The sequence below is a fragment of the Paramormyrops kingsleyae genome, chromosome 7 (assembly GCF_048594095.1).
Source record: "Paramormyrops kingsleyae isolate MSU_618 chromosome 7, PKINGS_0.4, whole genome shotgun sequence".
NCBI classification, from domain to species: Eukaryota; Metazoa; Chordata; class Actinopteri; order Osteoglossiformes; family Mormyridae; genus Paramormyrops; species Paramormyrops kingsleyae.
Window position 1 is genome coordinate 12,868,576 of NC_132803.1, and position 21,281 is coordinate 12,889,856.

Genomic DNA, 21,281 nt, shown 5'->3' on the forward strand with positions numbered 1-21,281 from the left:
AGATGCTAATTGCCTCATTTATTCCCCGCAGCATGACGTTGGTTCTGGGGTACGACGTTAAGCAGGAAACAAATAGATGCGTTTGGGAGGATGTTGATAAACAGACTAAGTGACGATGCTGATTATGCTTTTAATTACGTCCAGGAACACGGGCTGAATAAAAGACTCTGGGATGATGGGGCACGGCTGACTGCCAGCATCTTCCATGTCGCAGAAGGAGAGGCAGTGAGGATGATAGTTAGGGTGGTGGTGGGGGGGGAGGGGGGAGGCAGCGAGTGCAGCAGGAAAGGTATTTAAGAGACGAGCGTCAGTGTGCATGTGAATCAACACGCAAGGGCGCTCAGTTCAGGTTGCACAGTGTGAGGGACCGCTGAGTAATGCGGGGGGAGGAGCACGGCAGTGACAGCAGGGGACACGGCGGACCGAGGAATGCTGGGGGACCGGCCAGAGGTTCGGACATTACGGAGAGGAGTAAGTCAAAGAGGGCCCCGGCAAAAACGGCGGGAAGGGCGTGTGAGCGATACAGTCCAGATATAGGGAAAGGTCAGTGACAGGAGGGGAGGAGAGAGCAGGGGAGAGAGAGAAAAGGGTGCAGAGAGGGGGTGGGGGGGGGGGGGAGGAGTCAGGGGAAGGGGAGAGAGACAACTGGATGGTGCATCGATGAACTTGGACATACATGACCAGAAGACTAAAACGTACATTTGGAAGAATGTCAGCTGACCTGTGTGGCCTCCGCCATCGTGCTGCGGTGTCTGACTGCCGGCATGTCTGGCCACATCTCAGGCATGGCCTCACGCGTCCTGCTCCCAGCAGCCGCTACGCAGATAAGATAACGCAGTCCCTGTGTGCGTGGCACGCTCCAATGGTTCCAGTGCACGGGGGTGGGGGGGATGGGCAGGAATACAACTCTGCCCTACGTCACCACGGGGTCCTCGAGGTTCTTGTGGAAGTTTACCTCTGTAGCTGTGACGCAGGACATCGGCGATATGCTCTGCTCTCCCTCTCTGTCCCTGCCGCTACCCCATTCCGCCGTACGCATGCTGCACGTCCTGCAAAACCTGTTCGCAGGAATGGAAGGTGATTGCTCCAGAACCTCATGACATGGGACTCCAGAAAGAGCAGACACGTGTTTGTTCAGGAAGTCACATTTTTTTTATTGATTGTTTTTTTCCCCACACGCATGAAATGCACCATCAGAGAGGTTCTTTTGTTTAATAAATGTGGGCCTGGGGGGTATTAACATCAAACTGATGAGTCCTGCATAATCCCAAAAAGTGTATGTCGTTTCTGAAAAAAATTAATCAGGCATATCTTGCTGAGAGTTTTTAAATATCGATTAAAATTATGATTTGCACGAAGAGGAAGTCTGTATAGTCACACCCCCCACATAGGTTGCTTTACCTAAAGTACAGCTCTGGTGTCGTTTTTCCATAATTTCCTTCCAGGGATTAATGAAGTATCTCTCTATCTATCTAACAGACTTACATGTATAGTATGAGCGATATGACTAACAACATAACGCAGAGGGTAAGAATGAATTGATAGGTCTCAGGAGGCTACGTTTCAGATGAAATTTTAACGGATTCCAGCAAATGGAACAAGTTATTGAAAATATCCCAGTCTTAAGCGTATTTGAATGGGTGGACACAAAAACAGTCACATCAGATGTTATGATTAATGCTCACAGACAGTCATACGGGATTGATAGAGGGAGGGGCAATTTTATACATCAGCAGTTTACGGTCCATTTCACAGAGAACAGAGCATGTGAGCACAGTGGTGAAATCCCCGCTGTGACTTTGCACTGTTTGGGGATCTCTGAAACCCAGGTAAAACACAGTGACTACCTGTGAGTAATACCAGTTATCCTTACCAATTAGTGCTCCTAGTGAGTCATTAGTCCTACCTGTGAGTACTATTCATAATGCTATCAGTTATATTTACCAATAAATATGCCCAGTGTGTATGACTAGTAAGCAGTGACTATTGTTACTACTTGTGAGTGCTACTCCTACCACTCAGTACTCCAAGTGAGTCCTTCCAATAAGTCCTCCCTCTGAGTATTACCAGTGAGTAGTACCAGCAGTATTACCTGAGTATTACCAGTGAGATTACCAGCAGTAAGCACTACTGCTAAATGTTAATATTGCCAATAAGTACTCCTGATAAGTCCTCCCAGTGAGTAACACCAGAAAGCAGTAACAGTGAGGCCTCTTTTGAGTGTCTGCGCTGACAGATTTGTGAGATATGCCGTGTTTAACTCTTTCATAAACACCCTGCGGCCATTCCCGTTTATGCGAGGTGGCTCTGGGACGTCGCGCTCCCTCCGCATAAGCAGACGCACTGGAAGCCGCAGAGAGTGCGACCGCACCGAGCCTTCCCAAATCCCCCAAACGCCATCGTTCTGCAGCCAGTGGAAAACTCTGCGCCCATAGAGGAGCGTGGAACAGTGATGGGAACTCCCAGAATTCACTGCTCGCCCCTCCATCAGTTCAAATGGAAAAGCCATCATTTTAAACAAAAAAGGGCCCATTATTTAACATCAAACTAAGAGCAGCTTGACATAAGGAACCAATTACCCCCTCCCCCAAACACTCACACCCCCCGCCACCTCTTTCCCAGCAACCTTAAAGAGCAGTGAGATTTTGCCGGCATGTCTGGAACCGGCTCTCAGGCACAGGTTAAATCCCCAGCTGCAGACTATATCCCCCCACTCTGTGGCTCTGCCGCTCTACGCCGTCGAGGCCCTCAGTCTGATAGCAGAACCACCCGTGATCTTCACTGAAATATTACGGGTCTGAGTCAGGACCTCACTGATGGACCTTTAGGTGGATAGATCAGGTCCAAAAAGTGAAAATCCAGACCAAATTTTTGTTTGTGCACACGGCGGCGTATGTGATGACAGCATGGTGAGCAAACCCATGCTCTCACAAGGTCTGGGCCTCCAGGTCGCCATGAAGTCATTCATAAACAGGGGCTCGGGAAGCCCATTAAAAAGAAGCTTGAATTTTCTAGGGGCGGGGGGGGGGTCCACTTTTCCCTCTAGCATGTTGAATCACTTGCTTTAGACGCAGGAACATTCATTTAGCAGATGGCCGATCTGTGGAGCTGCAGACAAGGTTACCTTGTGCTGCTAAACACGTTCTGGAAAAGTCTCGCCGTGGAGTCGGAAGACCTCAGGACATCACCGTGGCAATCAGCCCCAGCGCTCACTGATACTTCCTGTGGGGCCCCCTGGGACAGCGCGGCTGGCATCCCCGCACGCCCTGTGTCCTAGCATGGCTATGGGAGCACCCCCCCCCCCCAAAGCTGGCAGGGGGGGGCACCTCACGACGCTTTTCCTTTTGTTTCTGTTCTCTATTCTCTGGGCACTTGTGAATCTGGGCCGTTCCATCTCCCAGCTAAATCTGATTTCCCACATACCCCCCCACCCCCACCTCGCCTGTATGCTTGGGTCATATGATATTTTCCAGGAGTCTGATTGAATCGGCTGAATAAATGGTGAAAATACCAAGCGGATTTCCATCGATCCATCCCATTGTCTGATTGGATTATGATCGTTATGTTTATGGTGTGATTGCATTTGCGACGCGGTGACGGATCACAGGAATTGGACGCGCAGCTTGTGGCCATTATGCACCATCACGTTGAGAGCATCCTCTCGCTGTCTGGCCCAGCTGATCAGCATCGTTTAAACGCTGGACCGGAAGCAGAACCTTGAGTGGCCGAGTATGAACAAACAGCACTGAACTGGTAATGCAGGCTGCTTCAGCCTAGGAAGAGGAAACACAATGCAAACCGTGGATAAAAGTGGCAGCTGACCGGTTGACGAGGTTACATGGGCCACAGCCGGGGCTGCTGGGATTGCATCAGAGGGGGAGGCCTGAGCAAGCATCAAGCGGCCCAGCTAAACAAACACATCCCTTATGTCGTCCTGGAGAGGGACAGACAGGGAAGAGCCGGGGGGGGGGGAGTCAGGGTGTTGCTGTCAGGCTTCTCGTTACATCAACCGGAGACGTCCATCGTGATGGAAGAAGTGGGGAACGTGGCCATTCCCAGCTCGATCCGAGCGACCCAGAGGCCCGGCAAGGAAGGAGTCCTGCTCGATCCCCACACAGCCACTCGCTCATAAAAGTCCTGGGTGTGGCCACCAAGCACTGTCAACCCCCCCCCCCCCCCCCCCTCCCCACTGCGCACATTGTACAGCCCTGATTAAGTCACCGACGAAAGATCTGAACTTTAAAGAGAACAATGTAGGCTTTACACAATTGAAATGAAAACGCACATTTTATTATTTTATTTTTTTTATATCTGTGACTTCTAAGTGACCCCCTGCGACGTGACTTTGTTTTTGTCTCCATCAGCTTGCTGGAATATAACAAGAGACCAAACAATTCATCCTACATTGGCCAGAACACGCAGCTAGGCCCCTTAACCGTTATGTAACCGGTAGATCAGAAGGAAAGAGCAGCCACCATGTGTATGCTGTGCCGTATCCATGGAGACAGATGCCTCGCATTCCCTGGTAATGTTCATGGGAGGCGTACCCCCCCTTCCAGCCCACGCTGAGCCGTCATGTGCTTGGACCGCGTGGCAGCACCGATATGTCATGACGCACATCCCAGCATGCACCACTCTGCCCCCAATGGTGGGACCCAGCGGCCGCCGTTCTCCAGCTGAGGCCTGAAATGAGATTCTGTGCCTTTAAAACCCACCCTCCGCTCTTCCCTACTCCAGATGCAGCTCTCTTCTTTCCCCTGCCTCTGCTGTTGCCTGCCTTGCCCCCTCATATGGTTTATTTGATTTATTGTCGGGCGGCCGAGGGGCTCAGGTTACGGCTTTTGAAGTTGTGAGGGACTCCAGGACCCCTGGCATACGTGGGCCAGAGGAGGCACTAACCGGTGCAAGAAGAGAGCCCTTGTTCCCGTCCGACGGGCAAAAATCCCAGGATCTCACATCTGAAAGCCAATGCTTTCGTAAGACAAGTGAATATGGCCCTTTTCTGACATCCACGCCGTAGCGGTGAGGCCCAGAAGACACTCGAACGGGGAAGGGGCCTGGTTTGCAGAGACGGACAGATTATGGGATTCCCGTTTCGATAAATGAGAAACACAACCAGTAAGGAAACAGCCAGGGCCGGACAGTCTCATAAAAACATCAAAAGTGAGGTTGCCTGAGCGCCAGCCGATTTCCCGCAAGAGCTGACGTGGTCCTCGGAGACGCCTGGAAGCACCAGAGGGCTCAGGCAGCAATCCGCGCTCCTCTGATGTGGTTTGGACCACAAAGCGACGACTTCCGTTTCCTCTCTAGCTTCTATTATCTGTGTCAAAAGAGGGTCATCTCCAGATGAACAATAAGGGCGTTAATTGGGTCCGGTCGAGAGAGAGAGAGAGAGACCACAGATAATGGAACGAACTGATGTCGCAGCCATAGGTAATGACGGGAGTGATGTTTGGCTTAATGTGGATTGCAGTGAAAGCACATTTTGCATTGACCTCATCATGCAAAAAATCAAGTCTGAGTACTGAACAAATAGGATGTTAGTAATCGGCAACAGGAAGAAGGGGTTAGGGATCAGTTAATGCTCAGCTCGTGTCTGTCGGTCACAAATTGACCAGATACTGGGGAGGCATGAAGGCAGGCAGGTTGGCAATGGAGAAATGATGATGGAGAGAATGTTCCAGAAGCTGAGGAATGACTGAAGGAAAGAGGCCCTGAATGAGGCCCTGGCCATGGGGACTGTTATTTATGGTCATTTGGGCACCCCCTTCGACACCAGGGGGTGTGGAGTTCAAAGCCCCCTGTTTAACACCCACGCTCTAATAGACCACCGCGAAGAGGTCAGCGGCAACTCCATTCACAGCCGGGGTCGACTGAAGCTTTTAAGGGGGGTAGACTTTCGATGAATAGCTGCCATTATGTAGAAAAAGCCTCGTTCACACCCTTCCCCCCGCCCCTACTGAAAAATAACTTCCTCTTGGGGTGCATACATTTTGTTCAGTACTATTTTTAATGTCCCTATCTCGGCTTTTCAAGACAAAAGAACACAAATAGTAGTGATGTTGATACCTGTTCCAGCATGAGTGGCTGTTATAGTAACCATGTAGTAGGGGTGTGGACTCACCGTGCGGACATTATGGTGGAGGTGGCAGGAACTGGCAGACGCCTGGACCAGCCACCCCAGTCCAACTTCCTGGTGTTTTTCAGGCCTATTGTATCCCGGCCTGGGGGGGTAGCCGTTTTACCCCCCCCCCCCCCCAGCTGTTTTATTCACGGTGCAGACTGCTTCCCTTCAGTGTTTGGGGAAAAGAGCCAGGACCCTGCTCAGGAACTAATCCATCCATGAGAGTACATGAACTCTGCATAGGCTCTGTTCGGATGACTGGCGGTGTGGAGCCAGGGCACTGAAACTGTAAATTCAGTGGAAAAGCGACATCTCAGAAACAAGGACATGGTGCCATCATCGCAAACTCACATCCTAAATGCCCCAGAATAAACAATGTAATAAACACACCTTTGCTACCCACCCCCCCCCCCCCCGGGCCAGGATACAGTGGGCCTGAAAAACACCAGGAGGTTGGAAATCAGCCGCTGCGACTGGGGTGGCCGGTCCAGGCGTCTGCCAGTTCCTGCCACCTCCGTCCTAATGTCCGCACGGTGAGTCCACACCACTACTACAAGGTTACTATAACAGCTACTCATGCTGCAGCACAAAGTCAAACCCAGTTTAAAACAAACTTATGCACATATACATTCATATACACCGACACACAAGCAACCCCACATATTCACAAACACACAGAGACAGTCACACACAGTGAGACACACTCACCCATATACACACACACAGATGTGCTCTCTCTCTCCCTCTCTCTTTCTCACACACACATACACACACACACACACTAATGCCAATACAAGGCTGCTTCAGCCCTGATTGTTGCACTTGCCAGGCGTCACAACCTCGACGACGTGGTGCATTTTACGGCAGAGACACCCCCGTGTTCAGGAAGTACCCGCCTCCTGCACCTTCCTGCTGATGTTCATAGGTAAGTCATTACCGTGAAGTACCGAGGGGGTGAATAGCGCCTCTAATTGGTAATCAGAACCATCAGTCTGAGGGATGGTCTTTAATTATCATATACAGACTGTGTCTCCGTGCAGCATGTGGCACGCGGTGACGTCTGAGGCCACCGACCGGCACAGCTCGTCATTCTGTGTCTCCGCTTCAGCAGGACCACCGACTCACGTTGTTCCTTGGAAGGTTCTAGTGAGATGCCGTAATTCCAAACAGCTGTGCCGCCCCTCCCCCCCCCCCAGCCGGCAAACAGCCCCCTTTTTTGTTTACCGAAGCGTTTTTTTGCCTTTTCCGTTTTTAATTTCCCCCCCAAGGGACACATCATCACCATCCCTGCTCCTTATGGCGTCGCCATGGAAACCAGGGAAAGCGTGATGACGGCCCTCAGGCCCCAGCTGGGCTGGGGGTACATTGCTCGTGGCCAGAATTTGGATTTGTGGTGGAGGAACCAGACGTGAAAACAAAAGGTTCTCCTTTTAAATCCCTTCAGGAGAGCTGCTGTTGGACTGTGAGTGGGGCTGTGCACAGCTGTGTAGGTAAAGCCCAAAGTGGATTACAGCGTGATCACGGCAATAATGAAGCTTGGCTGGAGTGGCGGCTCCGGCTCTTCCTGTTTTTTATGATTGGGTGCTTTCACATTGCTGGAACCTACCACACCAAACTTATTCTGGAATCAAAGCCTTTTTCCAGGATTCCAGGATTTGTAAACTACAATTTTAATTAATAGGGCCTGAATTTCACTTAAGCACTGAGTTCTTGCCGTGTGTTGATTGGTCAGTTTCCTATAATCATGCATGTGCCACTTATGTTAATGTGAAACAGCTGCATATGTATTTCAATCAATGAAATAAACCAGTAAAAGCACAAGAACTTAACTAATTAGCCCAGCACAGGAGACTTTCAGTTTGAAAGTAGTTTGTAAAACCTGAAGTAGCTCAAAGCGTCCTCCCTGACAGGGATTATCCAGTCACCGTATGCCTGCGTTGATATGACACTCACAGTTGTTCCAAGGGCTCACTCAACAAATGTTGCAAAATGTTATTCCGAATAAAAAGAAAACAAGGTTATTGGATTATATTAACGCCAACATGGTAGAGAAGGCAGAATTTCCTGTCAGACAATGAAATAACCATTTAAATATGTTGCTTCCTTTACTGAGTGGAACGACAGCTGATAGCCAGGCACCCTACCCTAAAACAACAGCCCTGACGGCCAAGGCAAACCTCGAGGATAAGGCCGTCAAAGCATATATGCTCATACATTTACTATGATTATATTTTCAAATGCTCCAGACACAAAGAACCATATGAAGCTCTGTGTGACACAGTTCATGTCCATCTTTGAAATGAACCCTGCTTCAGACTTAAACTCTTTTCACGGTGTCTCACACACACACAAGCGTGTGTCTCAGTTTGCTTATCCACCGGGTAAACGTTTACGCGCTTGTTTACTCTTGGTAGGGAGTGACAGTAACAGACCCTCGATGACCAAAGGCGCTTTATGAGAAGACAGGCCTTTTTTGGAACAGAAATGCTTTGACACACTGCATGATGGCCTTAAGCAGGGGCGTTGCTAGAAATTCTGGACTCCTTGACAAAATGTTACCTCAGGCCCATTCGGCATATTATGGGAAGGGGAGGGGTTGGCCCTCTTAGTAGATTTTTAATACTGGGCCCCCTCTAGTCTAGGGCCTGCCCCCCCAGTGATAGGTCTGGCTTGATTTATATGAGATTATGCTAAAATGCAGCTTGACCAAATTAAATCTCTCAAAGACTGGGTCTTGGGGCAAAGCCACCCGATCACACGACCTCAAGCTGCCCGGACGTCAGTTTCCTCTCCACTGAGGTTCCCTCAGCCAACTGCAGTCTGACTCGCCCTGTACGTCGTGAAGTCGTCACGATGCGGTCATGACAGTGCAGGAGGGTGTGAATTTCGAAACAGCTACCTTCCCCCCCCCCTAGGGTGAAGGTAAAGGCACAACTCTTTATAGGTTCTCTTGGCCAGGGACTTAGTGGGGGTGGCGGGGGGGCATGCTATCTCTTGTTGGGAGGTCGTGCGAGTGGGTGGTGGCTGTTGAAGACACATAAAACGTTGCATGCTGCAGGTACCGTGTAAGCAGACTGTGGAGATTAGTAGGAGGTAAAGCGAGGACTCAGAGGAGCTTCACGCTTCGACGCCAGCACACCTGCGTCATCTTTTCATTTGACACTCGCCACAGCCTCGGTGACACACATTTCACTTGGCATCCAGCTTGCACATGGGATCGTGAATAATTTATTACTCAACATAGAGGATGCAAGCACCTCCGAGCGTTCATGTTCTACGTCGGCAGCCTGTTGGAAACTGGATAGAGAGGGAAATGGCTTCCAGATGAACGGGCACTTGAGAAATCACGCAAAGAAAGCATCTATATAATGCCATTAAGCATCTATATAATACCAAAACCTCTGACTTTTTCAACGCAGATATGAATCGTTTCAAAAACTACGCTGGGTGAGTCAGGAGCTCTACGGTTAAAAGGCCCAGAGGCCGGGCCTTCATCTCGGGGAAGACTGAAGGGTTTGGCTGGAGAAGCTCGAACAGGAAGGCCATTACAGTGCACACCAGGCCACCATCTGGAAACCACTACTGGGGAAGATTCAATTATCCTCCCCACTTCGTGGGGGTTGGGAGTGGACCTGAAGAGAACTTTCAGAAGGTGATGCAAGATAACATCTAGGTTTCAGGAACATGGACCAACTGCCTGCCACACAGCTCATTTCTAACCAAGTCCATAGCATTCATACAGTATGTAAACAAAGACGTCACATGTCTGGAAGCCCATTGAAGATCAACATTTCCTGGGTATTTTGACTGCTGACCCTGGACTGGTGTGGAAAGTGAGGACCAGACACTTATTCCTGAGGGAAACGCTGACTGGAATTATGTCATGCCGTGTAACGGTGAAGGAGGGAGCGTGTTTTCTCATTACTGCAGCATGCCGGATGCACGCAACCTCAAAGCCAGATAAACACCCCACAAGGCAAGGGGCTTGGAGTTAATAACCAGCAGCGTTTCAAAACCCCAATGCACCCATGTCACCTGAGGTCCTCAGTTTGACAGTGACAAGAGCAATTCAGTGACAGACTCTGGCTTCCTGCAGAATTCCTGCGGAAAGAACTGAGCGCGACACTCCCGGCTTCAGAGACCTTTCAAATGCGGCGTGTCAGCGAGCACATGCTGTGTTTTCCTTTGGAAAGCGCTGCTGGCAGGACTAATGAAACAAACGTGGCCACCTCTTTACAGCACCCCCCCCTGGGGGACGCTTTGTAACAGAGGCCACTCTGCTGTCATCACAAGACACGCGGATACCAAAGGCGCTCGGCAAATAACAATGGCCGGGAGGGGTGGGGGCTGTTTTGCTTCTATCTCTAAAAGGGGGCCAGTGACGTCACCTGGACCACGCCGTAGATGTGCGACTCACCAGCACCATCATGCGGACCTGACGGCCCAGGGGAACCGCGGGGGGGTAGGGGTGGTGCTGTGGTGCCAAAGTGAGCTTCCATAATGCAAAATAAACTATCATTTACTATCACATTTAAAGCTTATAATCATCATTTTTCAACCAATTGAACTACCACAGGTCATACCAAAATACCCCACTAGTGTTCCTGAAGGATGGGGCAGGGCAGGGAGGCGGTGACATCACAGGCCACACCTCCCAAAATACAGCCCCGCCCTCATTACATGCAGTGCAGCCCTTGGCTCGAGTTTTGCACAGCAGAGGAATGAGGACAATTTAATACATCTGCTGCATCGCCTCCTGCTGCCCGCCAGCATGCACTTCAGCTGCAAACCTGCACTGCATCATGGGTTAAGAGGGTACTGACCAGCAGTTTAGAAATCCTACATATACGATGGATTTTTCACTTTAAATAAGTGTGTATAGGATACAGTCACGAATAACACAACGTAGAGGTTTCTCTCTTGACAATATGAGGATAATTCTTTGAAAGTGTACAGACTTGGTTTATTACATTATCATTGAGGGAATGTTGAGGGAAAAATGGATCTTCTTTGTTCTGTCCTTTCTTTCCAGTGGAAAGAATTTGAAGAATACGTCTCCCTGAGCTGGCAAAGCGCCGTGAGCCAGTGGGAAAGCAGCTAATCAGTCCCAGCTGGGCGCTGGAGCACCCCGTCCGCTTTCAAGTCGCCGGCCCGGTGATTTCACACGGGTGAGCCGCATCCCGCCCAGTCCCGTCGGGACCTGACGTAGCCTGAAGCCTGGATAGATCTCATGTCACACGGAAGGTTTCACGGAGTTAACAAGGACCGCAGGAGTTATACGTCTTCTGGCTGGGAGGTGAGTGACCGGCGGGGAACGGCTTCAAAGCCATTTACAGTCTCTGACCATTTGTACAGCTGGACGTTTTACTGGAGCGGCTGAGGTTAAGTACTGCACTCAAAGGTACAACAGCAGGACAGCCGCTCCCTGCCTGGCCTTAAAGAGGCACGCTGGTGGGGGCAGGGCACAGCACTGTGTAGATGGCTCTGAAGCTTCACAAGACTTGTGGGAAACAGTCGCTTATAAAACCGGTTCAGCCATTTTCCCTTAAAGCTTCCCTCCCATATTTTTATTACATATATTGTTCCCCCCTGACCCACACATTAAATCCCCACTTCTAACGCTTACACTGCAGTGGGAGTCCTCTAGCAGACTGGACCGTTCCCAGGAGGGTGGGCTCATCCCCGTGGTCTGAGGATTGCTCCTTCCTCAGCCTTCCTGGAAGTCCTCTATTTCAAAGCACAAGGCACACAGTCACACCGCCCAAAATGTATGCCTTTGCCAGGAACACGTGTCCTGAGTTCTCACAGAATGAGAGCAGGTTTTTTTCTGGGTGTGTGTGGGGGGGGGGTGGTTTTGTTCTTTGTGAACTGGGAATCTACCGTTTAGGGAAATATCCTGCAAAAAATAAAGGGTTAAGATCTGGGTGAGGATGGACCTTCTACAACAGGACAGTAGCGCTACGCAAGGGTAACAAAGCCACAGTCGGGCCGCCCGCTGGCACCACGGACTCTGAGGGAACCACGACTGAAACATGATCTGTTTATAGGAAGCTGCATCAGTGCAAATTAAGGCAACATTTAGGTGAGATTAATATAGCAAACTGGACTGGAGCCTATGGTTTCTGGAACTTTCCTGACATCCACTCACTGGAAAGCCTTCAGGGCTCATTGAAAAAGTCCACACTTACTGGTAAACCAATACAGAATTGCAATATGAATGTGACTGGGCAAGACAGTTTAAAAGGTGGATGGATGGATGGATGGATGAATACAGCACACTTTGGGAAAAACACTGTTAAATAATGCAGATAAATTATACAAATTAGGGAAGCAGTTACTGAGGGGAAACTTTTCTGGTTTGGCTGAGGGTCAGTGCTACACAACAGTGCCGTCTTCACACTGAACAGGAAGTTGATGTCCCCGTTCTCATGTGTGAGGAGAAGCAGGTCTTCTGGGGAGAGAAAAGGCAAAATTCTGGAATAGTGTTACTTTTTAAAGTACCGCATACCTCAGTATAAAAATTTTGATCTATGGGGACCGTCCTCATACAGCTGCTCACCATAACTACGACAACAACAATATCTATTCTTCCTCTACTATCTTGCCGTTGACTGCTGATCTGTGATACTCCATGCTGCCACCTACTCGAAATACTTAATCAATTATTGATAACTGCACATGTGCAGTTGATGTGCACGGATGTGCAAGGTTTCCGCTAGACGTAAAAATCAGGCCTACATGCTCATTGACCGCAGCCGTCTGCAAATTCACATCACGTCCCCTCATCTGCACCCGAAAGCACATGCGGAAAAGTGAAGTTGACTCCTTTAGGGTCAGGAGCCGAGATGGGGGGGGGGCTCTGAGCTCATCCTCTTCTGGTGGCACTCCAATGTGCTCACCTGAGCGGTTCCTGTCTGTCCAAACACACCGTCTGCTTCTGAATACCGTTCCGGCCCATCCGCTGGCTCGCTCTATCCCCAACTGATGGAGGAGGTGACTGGAGGGTCGGGCCCCTATCCGTGAGAAGAGGCAGAGCCAAAGCAGGGCATGCGGGTGAAAACTGACAGACTCGTTTCCTGGGAACGGTAAACGGTGTCACGCTGCTTAAGCGGTGTCACAAATGAGGTGTGTCACATCCCATGGTTGTTATGCTCACAGCCAAACTTCTCTTAGTAATAAATTCCTGTGAAGTGAAGTAAAAATTACAAAACCAGAACAGAGGATCCCGTTAGTGACTTCACTTCTCCCCCCCCCCCCCCCGAGGGCATTTATCTACCCGACCCACTGGCTTTCCCATCCAACCAGAGTCACTGACGCCCGTCCATGTGTCACATTACTCATTTCGAGTGTTGGGCGACAGTCACGCTGGTGCCCCTAGCCGAGCGTTATAGGGGGAATTGGCAGCAACACAGGGCCCCCCAATTTCCTGTGTTGTGGAGAAAGTGAAATGATCATCAGTTTTCTTGGTAGGGGGGCCTAGTCCTGTGGTCAAATTGGAGTCTGACCTGCACTGTATGTGTTTTCCAGATTTTCTTACCTGTAAACATTCGAGAAATATAATCTCATAATTTAACAGTTTGAGCTGTATCAGATTACTTTGAGCTGTCCTAAATCTTCCTTTAATTGCTTATCTCACTCAACCCGAAAGCAGTGGAAACATTAATATGGCCTCGGAGGACATAAAATACCATTTTAAAACCATTATGCCATAACATAATACTTCCGCGCAGGACGACTTAGTCTGAGAGAATGAGAACTGGCCAGGCTCCTGGCTGGACCTGTGGCTGGGAATAATCGTATTTAAGTAAGACTTAAAGTCTACAAGACACTCCCTAGTTTTTAAAAAATACAAATACAAGTAAAATAAAGTAATCTGTATGAACTTTACATTTTCCAAAAGGATGGATTTGTCAGGAATACTGTCCCTAACAGGCCTGTAACGGAGCGACAGAGGTGAAATGTGTCATGTTTACGTTACGCTGGTTACACGCGGCCGTTGCCAGAGATTAGGCTCATGCTGAGAATCCAGATAAGTTCACTTTCACTTGAATTTCCAGAAAGAAAGAAAGGCCCTTTTCCTGCAACTGACAACACAGGGTTGCAGGTTTTCGTGTCGGTGGCCACAGAGTGCAATTGTTCGGGGCTTGGGTGTCAGCCCAGTGCACAGGAAGTGCGAGCCGGGGTCACAGGGGAAAGCCGGCCACATCTGCAGCCATAAGAACGTGCTTTGAGTTTGACAGGAAGCAGACGGGCAAGCGGGCGCACAGAGGGGCCTGTGTGAGGCCGTTTGATCCCGTCTGGGCCGCGGGAGCGAGCTGAAATGAAAAGCGCGGGGGGGGGGGCAGCCACACAAACGGGTCCTGTGCTCCGGCCTCTTCATTCATTTTGGCCCAAGAGTGTTTTTTTAACGAGAATTGCACTCTAATCTTTAAAATTACAACAGATTATGATAAAGGCAGACATTGTTTTTCATTCAGATCCATTTGCTTTTGATGCCTTCAAACTGACTATAGGGGTTTCAGGAGGACACTGGGTGCTTTTAGAACATTTAATCAGGGAGCTGAAAAATCCACTCGACAACAAATTTAAAAAGCAGGGAAGCGTTAAGCGTTGCTCCATTGGCAGAGGCCTGCTTGACCGTTTGCCTGATCTCTCTGCGGCCCGCGAGCTCGGCCTGCCTCTTCGTCGTTCTGCATATAATGACTGCCAAATTCCCTCCACACAGCGTGTAAAAACATGAATCTTCTCCATGCAGTTGCCTGTTTCAGCCCGAACACAGCCTTGCCCAGCCAGTTTGCTGGCATGGGCTCATGAGAAGATGCAGATTATAATCGGCAAAAATCCAATAAATTCACAGATTTATTACATGTTAGTTTATCGCAGAATATTCCAGGTTATGTTGGATCTCCATAGAATGACATCAAGGCCATGGCACCTGCAAATTATACTTGTGCAGTTGCTTGGTGCAATAACCCCTTGTCAGTTATTTCTTCTTGTTGCTGTAGGCTGTGGCACTGCTTGCCAAGACTCTAACCACCACCCCCCCACCCGCACCTTTGACGAAGTTTGGCATATGTCAGTAGAAAACCAGTTCTCTCAAATTCAGGGAGAGGCCTGACTGAGATTTCTGGGAAAGATTAAGCGGCAGGTTGGTTTTTAGAGTCAGAGGGAGCGTAGTGTGGGGCAGGGGGCAGGGGGCAGGGGGCATGGCGGGGGGCATGATGGGGGGAGTAGCTGAATGGCAGGTGAAGTGCACAGAGGACAGAAAGGGGGTGAATCACCCCAAAGACAGAATCACCCCATCCAGCCTGCAACACGACCATCCTGTAGCTCAGAATACTCCTCCCTTACTGGCAGGTGAAAACAGTCTCAGAGCCAGTCAGAGGCCTCCAAATATTCTTCAGCCAATGAGAGGAAGGTGCTCACACACCATGTGCTCTCCTTATACCAATACAATGTCTGCTATGTTAAAAAAAGAAACAGACAGACATGTCTGTCTCCTTCAAGGCCCTTCGACGTACCTTCAGATTCTTGCTACTGCCGGCAAGAGGCATCCCAACATTTTCCAGATTAGTCATGGAAAAGCCAGGGACATGATCCACATGTCACTTCCTGGTGGAACCGTTCCGTGGTTCTGGCTTTGCCGCGTTCCCTTAAAGGATCACGGGGGTGCAAGCAAATTTTAACAAAGAAGCAGCTTTTAAATTAAAATAAACAACAAAAGGTTTGGGCTCGGCGCGACATCCCTGACAGCTGCTGCGTTTTACTTTCCAGTGAGGGTTGGGGGGCGTCTGGGTGTGACTATCCGTGCGGATCTCTGTGAAGGATCAAGGCCAATTCATACCACACTTTTCCACGTATGCTTTCAGTTGACGTGTCGTAAACTTCATCATCAGGGGTCGGCTGCGGGTGGCTGCTGTCGGTGCGTGTGTAGCCCAGATTTTTACGTCGAGCGGAAATCGTGCCATTCAGTGTGCATAGACCGCGCGTGTGCAAGAGTGATAAAGAATCTCCAGCAGGGGGCAGCACCAACTTTCACAGATCAGGAGTCAGTGACAAAAAAGTAGAGGAAGAACAGATACTGTAATAGTAATGGTGAGCAGCTGTATGAGGAAGGTCAGAGGTACCTGCATATCTAATTTCTCATACTTATACCGAGGTATACGGTACTTTGAAAAGCAACACTATTCTGCATTTTGAAATCTTGGCGATAAAACTCGCCGAGGGTGAGGGGGCCTTCCCAGCTTATTGTGTTGTAAGGATTTCACTATACCGTGGTATGCCATATTACTATAGCCTAGATTAATTACTAATTATTAAAAATTCTGATAAAAGTTTACCCATTTCACTTCACTGCTTGTATTTGTGTTTGTTGCAATACACCTGCCCCCTGCTGGTCTAGCGGAGTATCACTGCTGTGCACCGACTGCAACCATCCGAACCCGCAGCCAAATGTAGTATGAACACAAGCTGCCACGCAGACAGAGGGCAACATTCAGAGAGATTGCTAATGAAATTAAAGCCAGCTGACCCCCCCCCCCCCCCCCCGGGGGGGGTGTTAGAGTTGTTGGAAAGTCAGTGTCTCTGGTCTCTGCGTCACAGACTGTAGACACACACGGGGGGTGTCACATTCCATGCTCCCCTGCCTGATTTTTGCATTGTTTACTTGATATTATGATATTTCCTTCACCCCCCCCCCCCTTCGCTTGGCTGTATTGTGTGTGTCTAGGGAAGCACAATAGGCACCCCAGTCTGAGGTTTTTGGACATGACACAGATTTCCCAAATAAACATTTCTCATCTTTATGACTATTGTTCTCGGGAAGTATGACTGCAATCCATAATGTTTATCTGTGGCTGATGCAGCTCAGACTCTGCTGTTTGTTTACGCACAGGCTTGGCACACAACTCTATGTATGTGTGTGAGGGAAACATCAAGGCCTTATCCAGGTGACAATAAAAAAAACTCTTAAATATAGTCATTACGCCACAGGTGTTACGATCGGAGCGGGCGAGCAGGAAAGCAGGCGAGAGCAGGCAGATGTAAGGGTAAACAGGGACTTTACTTGGGACGAGAAGGCAGACAGGTGACGAACATCGAAACAATACATCAATGACAGATCTGGGGAAGACTGACTCAGACACGGACTAAATACTAAAGACAAGCCGAGACAACAAGGAACAGCTGGGCACGATCGGGAAAGCACACGTGGATAATGAGGGGCGTGGCACACATCGGGATCGAACGGAGCGGATCGTGACAGAACCCCCCCCCAAAGGCGCGCACACCGGGCGCGCCTGGGAGGAGGCGACGGACGAGACCGGGGAACAGGACCTGGAAGACAAAAGCAGAACGTCAACGAGACACCGGAAACAGGACAGAGACACAGAACAGGAACAAGGACCAGAAAAACGACAAAACCTGACAGAGGACAGGGAACGCGGACAGGCAGACAAAGAAAGGAGACAAAGAGGGGACAGAAAATGGAGGAACAAAAGGGCCGGGAGTGAACACGGGAGGCACAGAGGGACGAGCAGCAAAAACCGGAGTGACAAAGGGACCAGAAGGGAACGGAGGAGACACAGAGGGACGAGGAGCAAAAACAGACGGGACGGAGGGAAAGGGAGGAGGAGCCAGGGGAGCCCGAAGGAACCCAGGCGGGCGACGGGCAGCGGCCGGAGGGGCCACAGGCGAGAGGGAGAAGGGAACCGAAGGGGACCACCCAGGGGCCAAGGGAACGGGACGAGGGAGTGACGGAGGGGACACGGAGGGAGCAGGAGGGAACACCGGTGCAGGCAGGCAGGAGGGGGAAGCCGCGGCAGGCGGAGGCGCAGCCGGAGCCGGCGAAGGCGCCGTCCGACGCCCAGCCGGAGCAGGGGGGCCCGGAGGCGACTGACAAGGAGCCGGAGGCGGGACCGAGAACCGGCACCGAGGACCCAGGGGGGGACCCGGCGGCGACCGCCGACCCCGAGCCGGAGGACCCGTAGGCAGCCACCGCGCCACCGCCAGGGGCCGAACGGGCGAGCCAGGGGGCAGGGCGGGCGGGACCCGGGCCCGACGCCTGTGTCCCCGTCCCTTGCGGGACACCGAAAGGCGGGGTCCAGGGGCTGTTGACCTCGCCGGGGCAAGGGCGAGGGAGTCATGAGGGAGGTCAGTCCTGGGCGGACAAGAGTCAAGGCCTCCACAGGCGGGGCAGCCAGAGCCGCGGGCGAGGCCGCCCGAGCCGCGGCCGCAGGCGGGGCAGCCGGCCGAGCGGCGGCCTCAGGCGGGGCCGCGGGCCGAGCGGCGGCCTCAGGCGGGGCCGCGGGCCGAGCGGCGGCCTCAGGCGGGGCCGCGGGCCGAGCGGCGGCCTCAGGCGGGGCCGCGGGCGTGGCCGGCTGGACAGGCGAGCAGGGCTGGGCCGGCTGGACAGGCGAGCAGGGCTGGGCCGGCTGGACAGGCGAGCAGGGCTGGGCCGGCTGGACAGGCGAGCAGGGCTGGCCGGACAGGACAGGCGAGACGGGCAGAACCGGCGAGCAGGGCTGGCCGGACAGGACAGGCGAGACGGGCAGGACCGGCGAGCAGGGCTGGCCGGACAGGACAGGCGAGACGGGCAGGACCGGCGAGCAGGGCTGGCCGGACAGGACAGGCGAGACGGGCCGAACCGGCGAGCAGGGCTGGCCGGACAGGACAGGCGAGACGGGCAGGACCGGCGAGCAGGGCTGGCCGGACAGGACAGGCGAGACGGGCAGGACCGGCGAGCAGGGCTGGCCGGACAGGACAGGCGAGACGGGCAGAACCGGCGAGCAGGGCTGGCCGGACAGGACAGGCGAGACGGGCAGGACCGGCGAGCAGGGCTGGCCGGACAGGACAGGCGAGACGGGCAGAACCGGCGAGCAGGGCTGGCCGGACAGGACAGGCGAGACGGGCAGGACCGGCGAGCAGGGCTGGCCGGACAGGACAGGCGAGACGGGCAGGACAGGCGAGACGGGCAGGACAGGAGCCGGCCGGACAGGCGAGACGGGCAGGTCAGGAGCCGGCCGGACAGGCGAGACGGGCAGGTCAGGAGCCGGCCGGACAGGCGAGACGGGCAGGTCAGGAGCCGGCCGGACAGGCGAGACGGGCAGGTCAGGAGCCGGCCGGACAGGCGAGACGGGCAGGTCAGGAGCCGGCAGGACAGGCGAGACGGGCAGGTCAGGAGCCGGCAGGACAGGCGAGACGGGCAGGTCAGGAGCCGGCAGGACAGGCGCCGCCATCACGTGGCCAGCAGGGGGCGCCGTCGCGGGCACCTCCATCGTGCGGCCAGCAGGGGGCGCCGTCCTCACGCGGCCAGCAGGGGGCGCCGCCATCACGCGGCCAGCAGGGGGCGCCGCAGCGGCCGCCTCGGGCATTGCCCTAGGCAGAGCAGGCAGGACCGGCGGGTCAGGCAGGACAGGCAGGACAGGCGGGTCAGGCCGTGCTGCTGGCTTCGCAGCGGCGGCATCAGCAGCAGGCGGTGCCGGGAGCAGACCGGCGGCGGCAGCAGGCAGCGCAGCCGTGGGCAGGTCGGCGGTCGCCGCCAACACGTGGCCATCAGGGTACGCCTCGGCAGGTACCTCAGGCAAAGCGGCGATGGCAGCTGCAGCAGGGGTTGCCGCGGGCCAAGCGGTGGCAGCTGCAGGAACCGCAGGCAAGACGAGCGGGTCAGGCTGGACAGGCGTCGCCGCGGGCAGAGCGGCGGCTGTAGCAGCTGGTGCTGCAGGCACATCCGGAGCAGGCAGGTCTGCGATCGGCGCCAGGATCGGCGCCGGGCGTACAGGCGCTGCCCCTTTAAGGGCCTTGGGGATCCGGGGAATGGCATCCCAAACGGCCCTGGCCCCCCTATTGAACGGGCGTGCTGCCCGAAAGTCATATGCCGCCAAGGGTGGCGGCATCTCCTCGGCGGGGCTGGCGAGGGGTACCGGTAAACCGGAAGCGGGGATAACGCCCGGGGTAATGGCAGCGGAGAGAGAGCAAGCCCCCAGAAAGATCGCCGGTCTCTCCTCCTGTCTGTGCTCTCTCCTTTTCTTCTTCCGCCTCCGGCTTGTGGCGGGGGAAGGAAGCGGTTGCGCCGTTTCTGTGGGGACAGAAGGCGGTTCAGCAGCCCCAGCGCAGCACAATGCGACCAACTGGGCTCTCCGGTCTGTTACGCGCTGTATTAGCAGCCGAAGGTTCTCGCGTACCTCCTGCAGGGGGTACGCGTTTCCGGGTGGGGGTGCCTCACTCAGGAGGTCTCCACTCCGGCTGGCTAGGTCCCGGGCAGCGGGGTCTTCCTGGACCTCGGGTTGGGACAGCCAGTATATCACCTCCTGCAGCAAGCCGATCCGTTGGTCTTCGGCTTGCTGCGGTGAATTGTTGTGGAGATCCGTCATTCTGTTACGATCGGAGCGGGCGAGCAGGAAAGCAGGCGAGAGCAGGCAGATGTAAGGGTAAACAGGGACTTTACTTGGGACGAGAAGGCAGACAGGTGACGAACATCGAAACAATACATCAATGACAGATCTGGGGAAGACTGACTCAGACACGGACTAAATACTAAAGACAAGCCGAGACAACAAGGAACAGCTGGGCACGATCGGGAAAGCACACGTGGATAATGAGGGGCGTGGCACACATCGGGATCGAACGGAGCGGATCGTGACAACAGGTTCAAATTCTCCACTATTTCTGTCAGCGAAAGTTTTATTCCGTTGCATGTTATGAATCTGGCCATTTTTTTAAAACTCTGCATTTCCCAAAACAGCAGAAACAGGATTACTAGAAAACAAGGCGTATGCCCATAATCTGGGAGACTGTATAATAAAAATGGCTGGCGCATGCCATCTAGTGGATGTCCGAAGCATTGCAACATACTGTCCCTCGTCTTTTCACACATCAGCAATGACACCACTGATACATACTCCGTTTTCATGAACGACTTTGCTAGTGTATTGGGAGAGGAAAATCTGGGCAGGCAGTCGCCACAAGAGGGAGCTGTCTCAGAAAGGGGGAAGCGCTACCGCAGACACATCAAGCAAACATTAAGCTGAGTTCTGGCCGGAGACGTGTCTTTATTACAGACTACAGTGTTCACTACTGGCCACAAGGCTGCTCACTTCTAAGACCAAACCAGAGACCTGGATAAATTCGATGTTTCTTAACTTCCATGGTGTTGGTTTTC

The 21,281-nt window shown here is 52.7% G+C and overlaps 1 protein-coding gene across 1 annotated transcript; it reads right to left on the reverse strand.

The window, feature by feature from the left end:
* Positions 1 to 12,906: 12,906 nt before the first annotated feature.
* On the reverse strand, positions 12,907 to 20,757 carry LOC140592038 (uncharacterized). Its single transcript, XM_072713858.1, has 4 exons — positions 20,305 to 20,757; positions 19,699 to 20,198; positions 13,024 to 13,137; positions 12,907 to 12,910 (listed from the first exon to the last, which is right to left on the reverse strand). The coding sequence occupies exons 1-4, from the start codon at positions 20,491 to 20,493 to the stop codon at positions 12,907 to 12,909; spliced, it is 807 nt and encodes a 268-aa protein (XP_072569959.1). The 5' UTR covers positions 20,494 to 20,757.
* Between the last annotated feature and the right edge of the window lie 524 nt (positions 20,758 to 21,281).

What these genes read in the sequence shown, in the direction of transcription:
- LOC140592038 (XM_072713858.1), bottom strand. Translation starts at nt 20,493, where the DNA reads ATGACGGATCTCCACAACAATTCACCGCAGCAAGCCGAAGACCAACGG. An exon ending in ACGCGTACCCCCTGCAGGAG is followed by an intron (nt 20,199 to 20,304) that starts GTACGCGAGAAC and finishes CTGTCCCCACAG; the next exon opens with AAACGGCGCAACCGCTTCCT. An exon ending in CCATCGCCGCTTTGCCTGAG is followed by an intron (nt 13,138 to 19,698) that starts GTACCTGCCGAG and finishes TCTCACGGATAG; the next exon opens with GGGCCCGACCCTCCAGTCAC.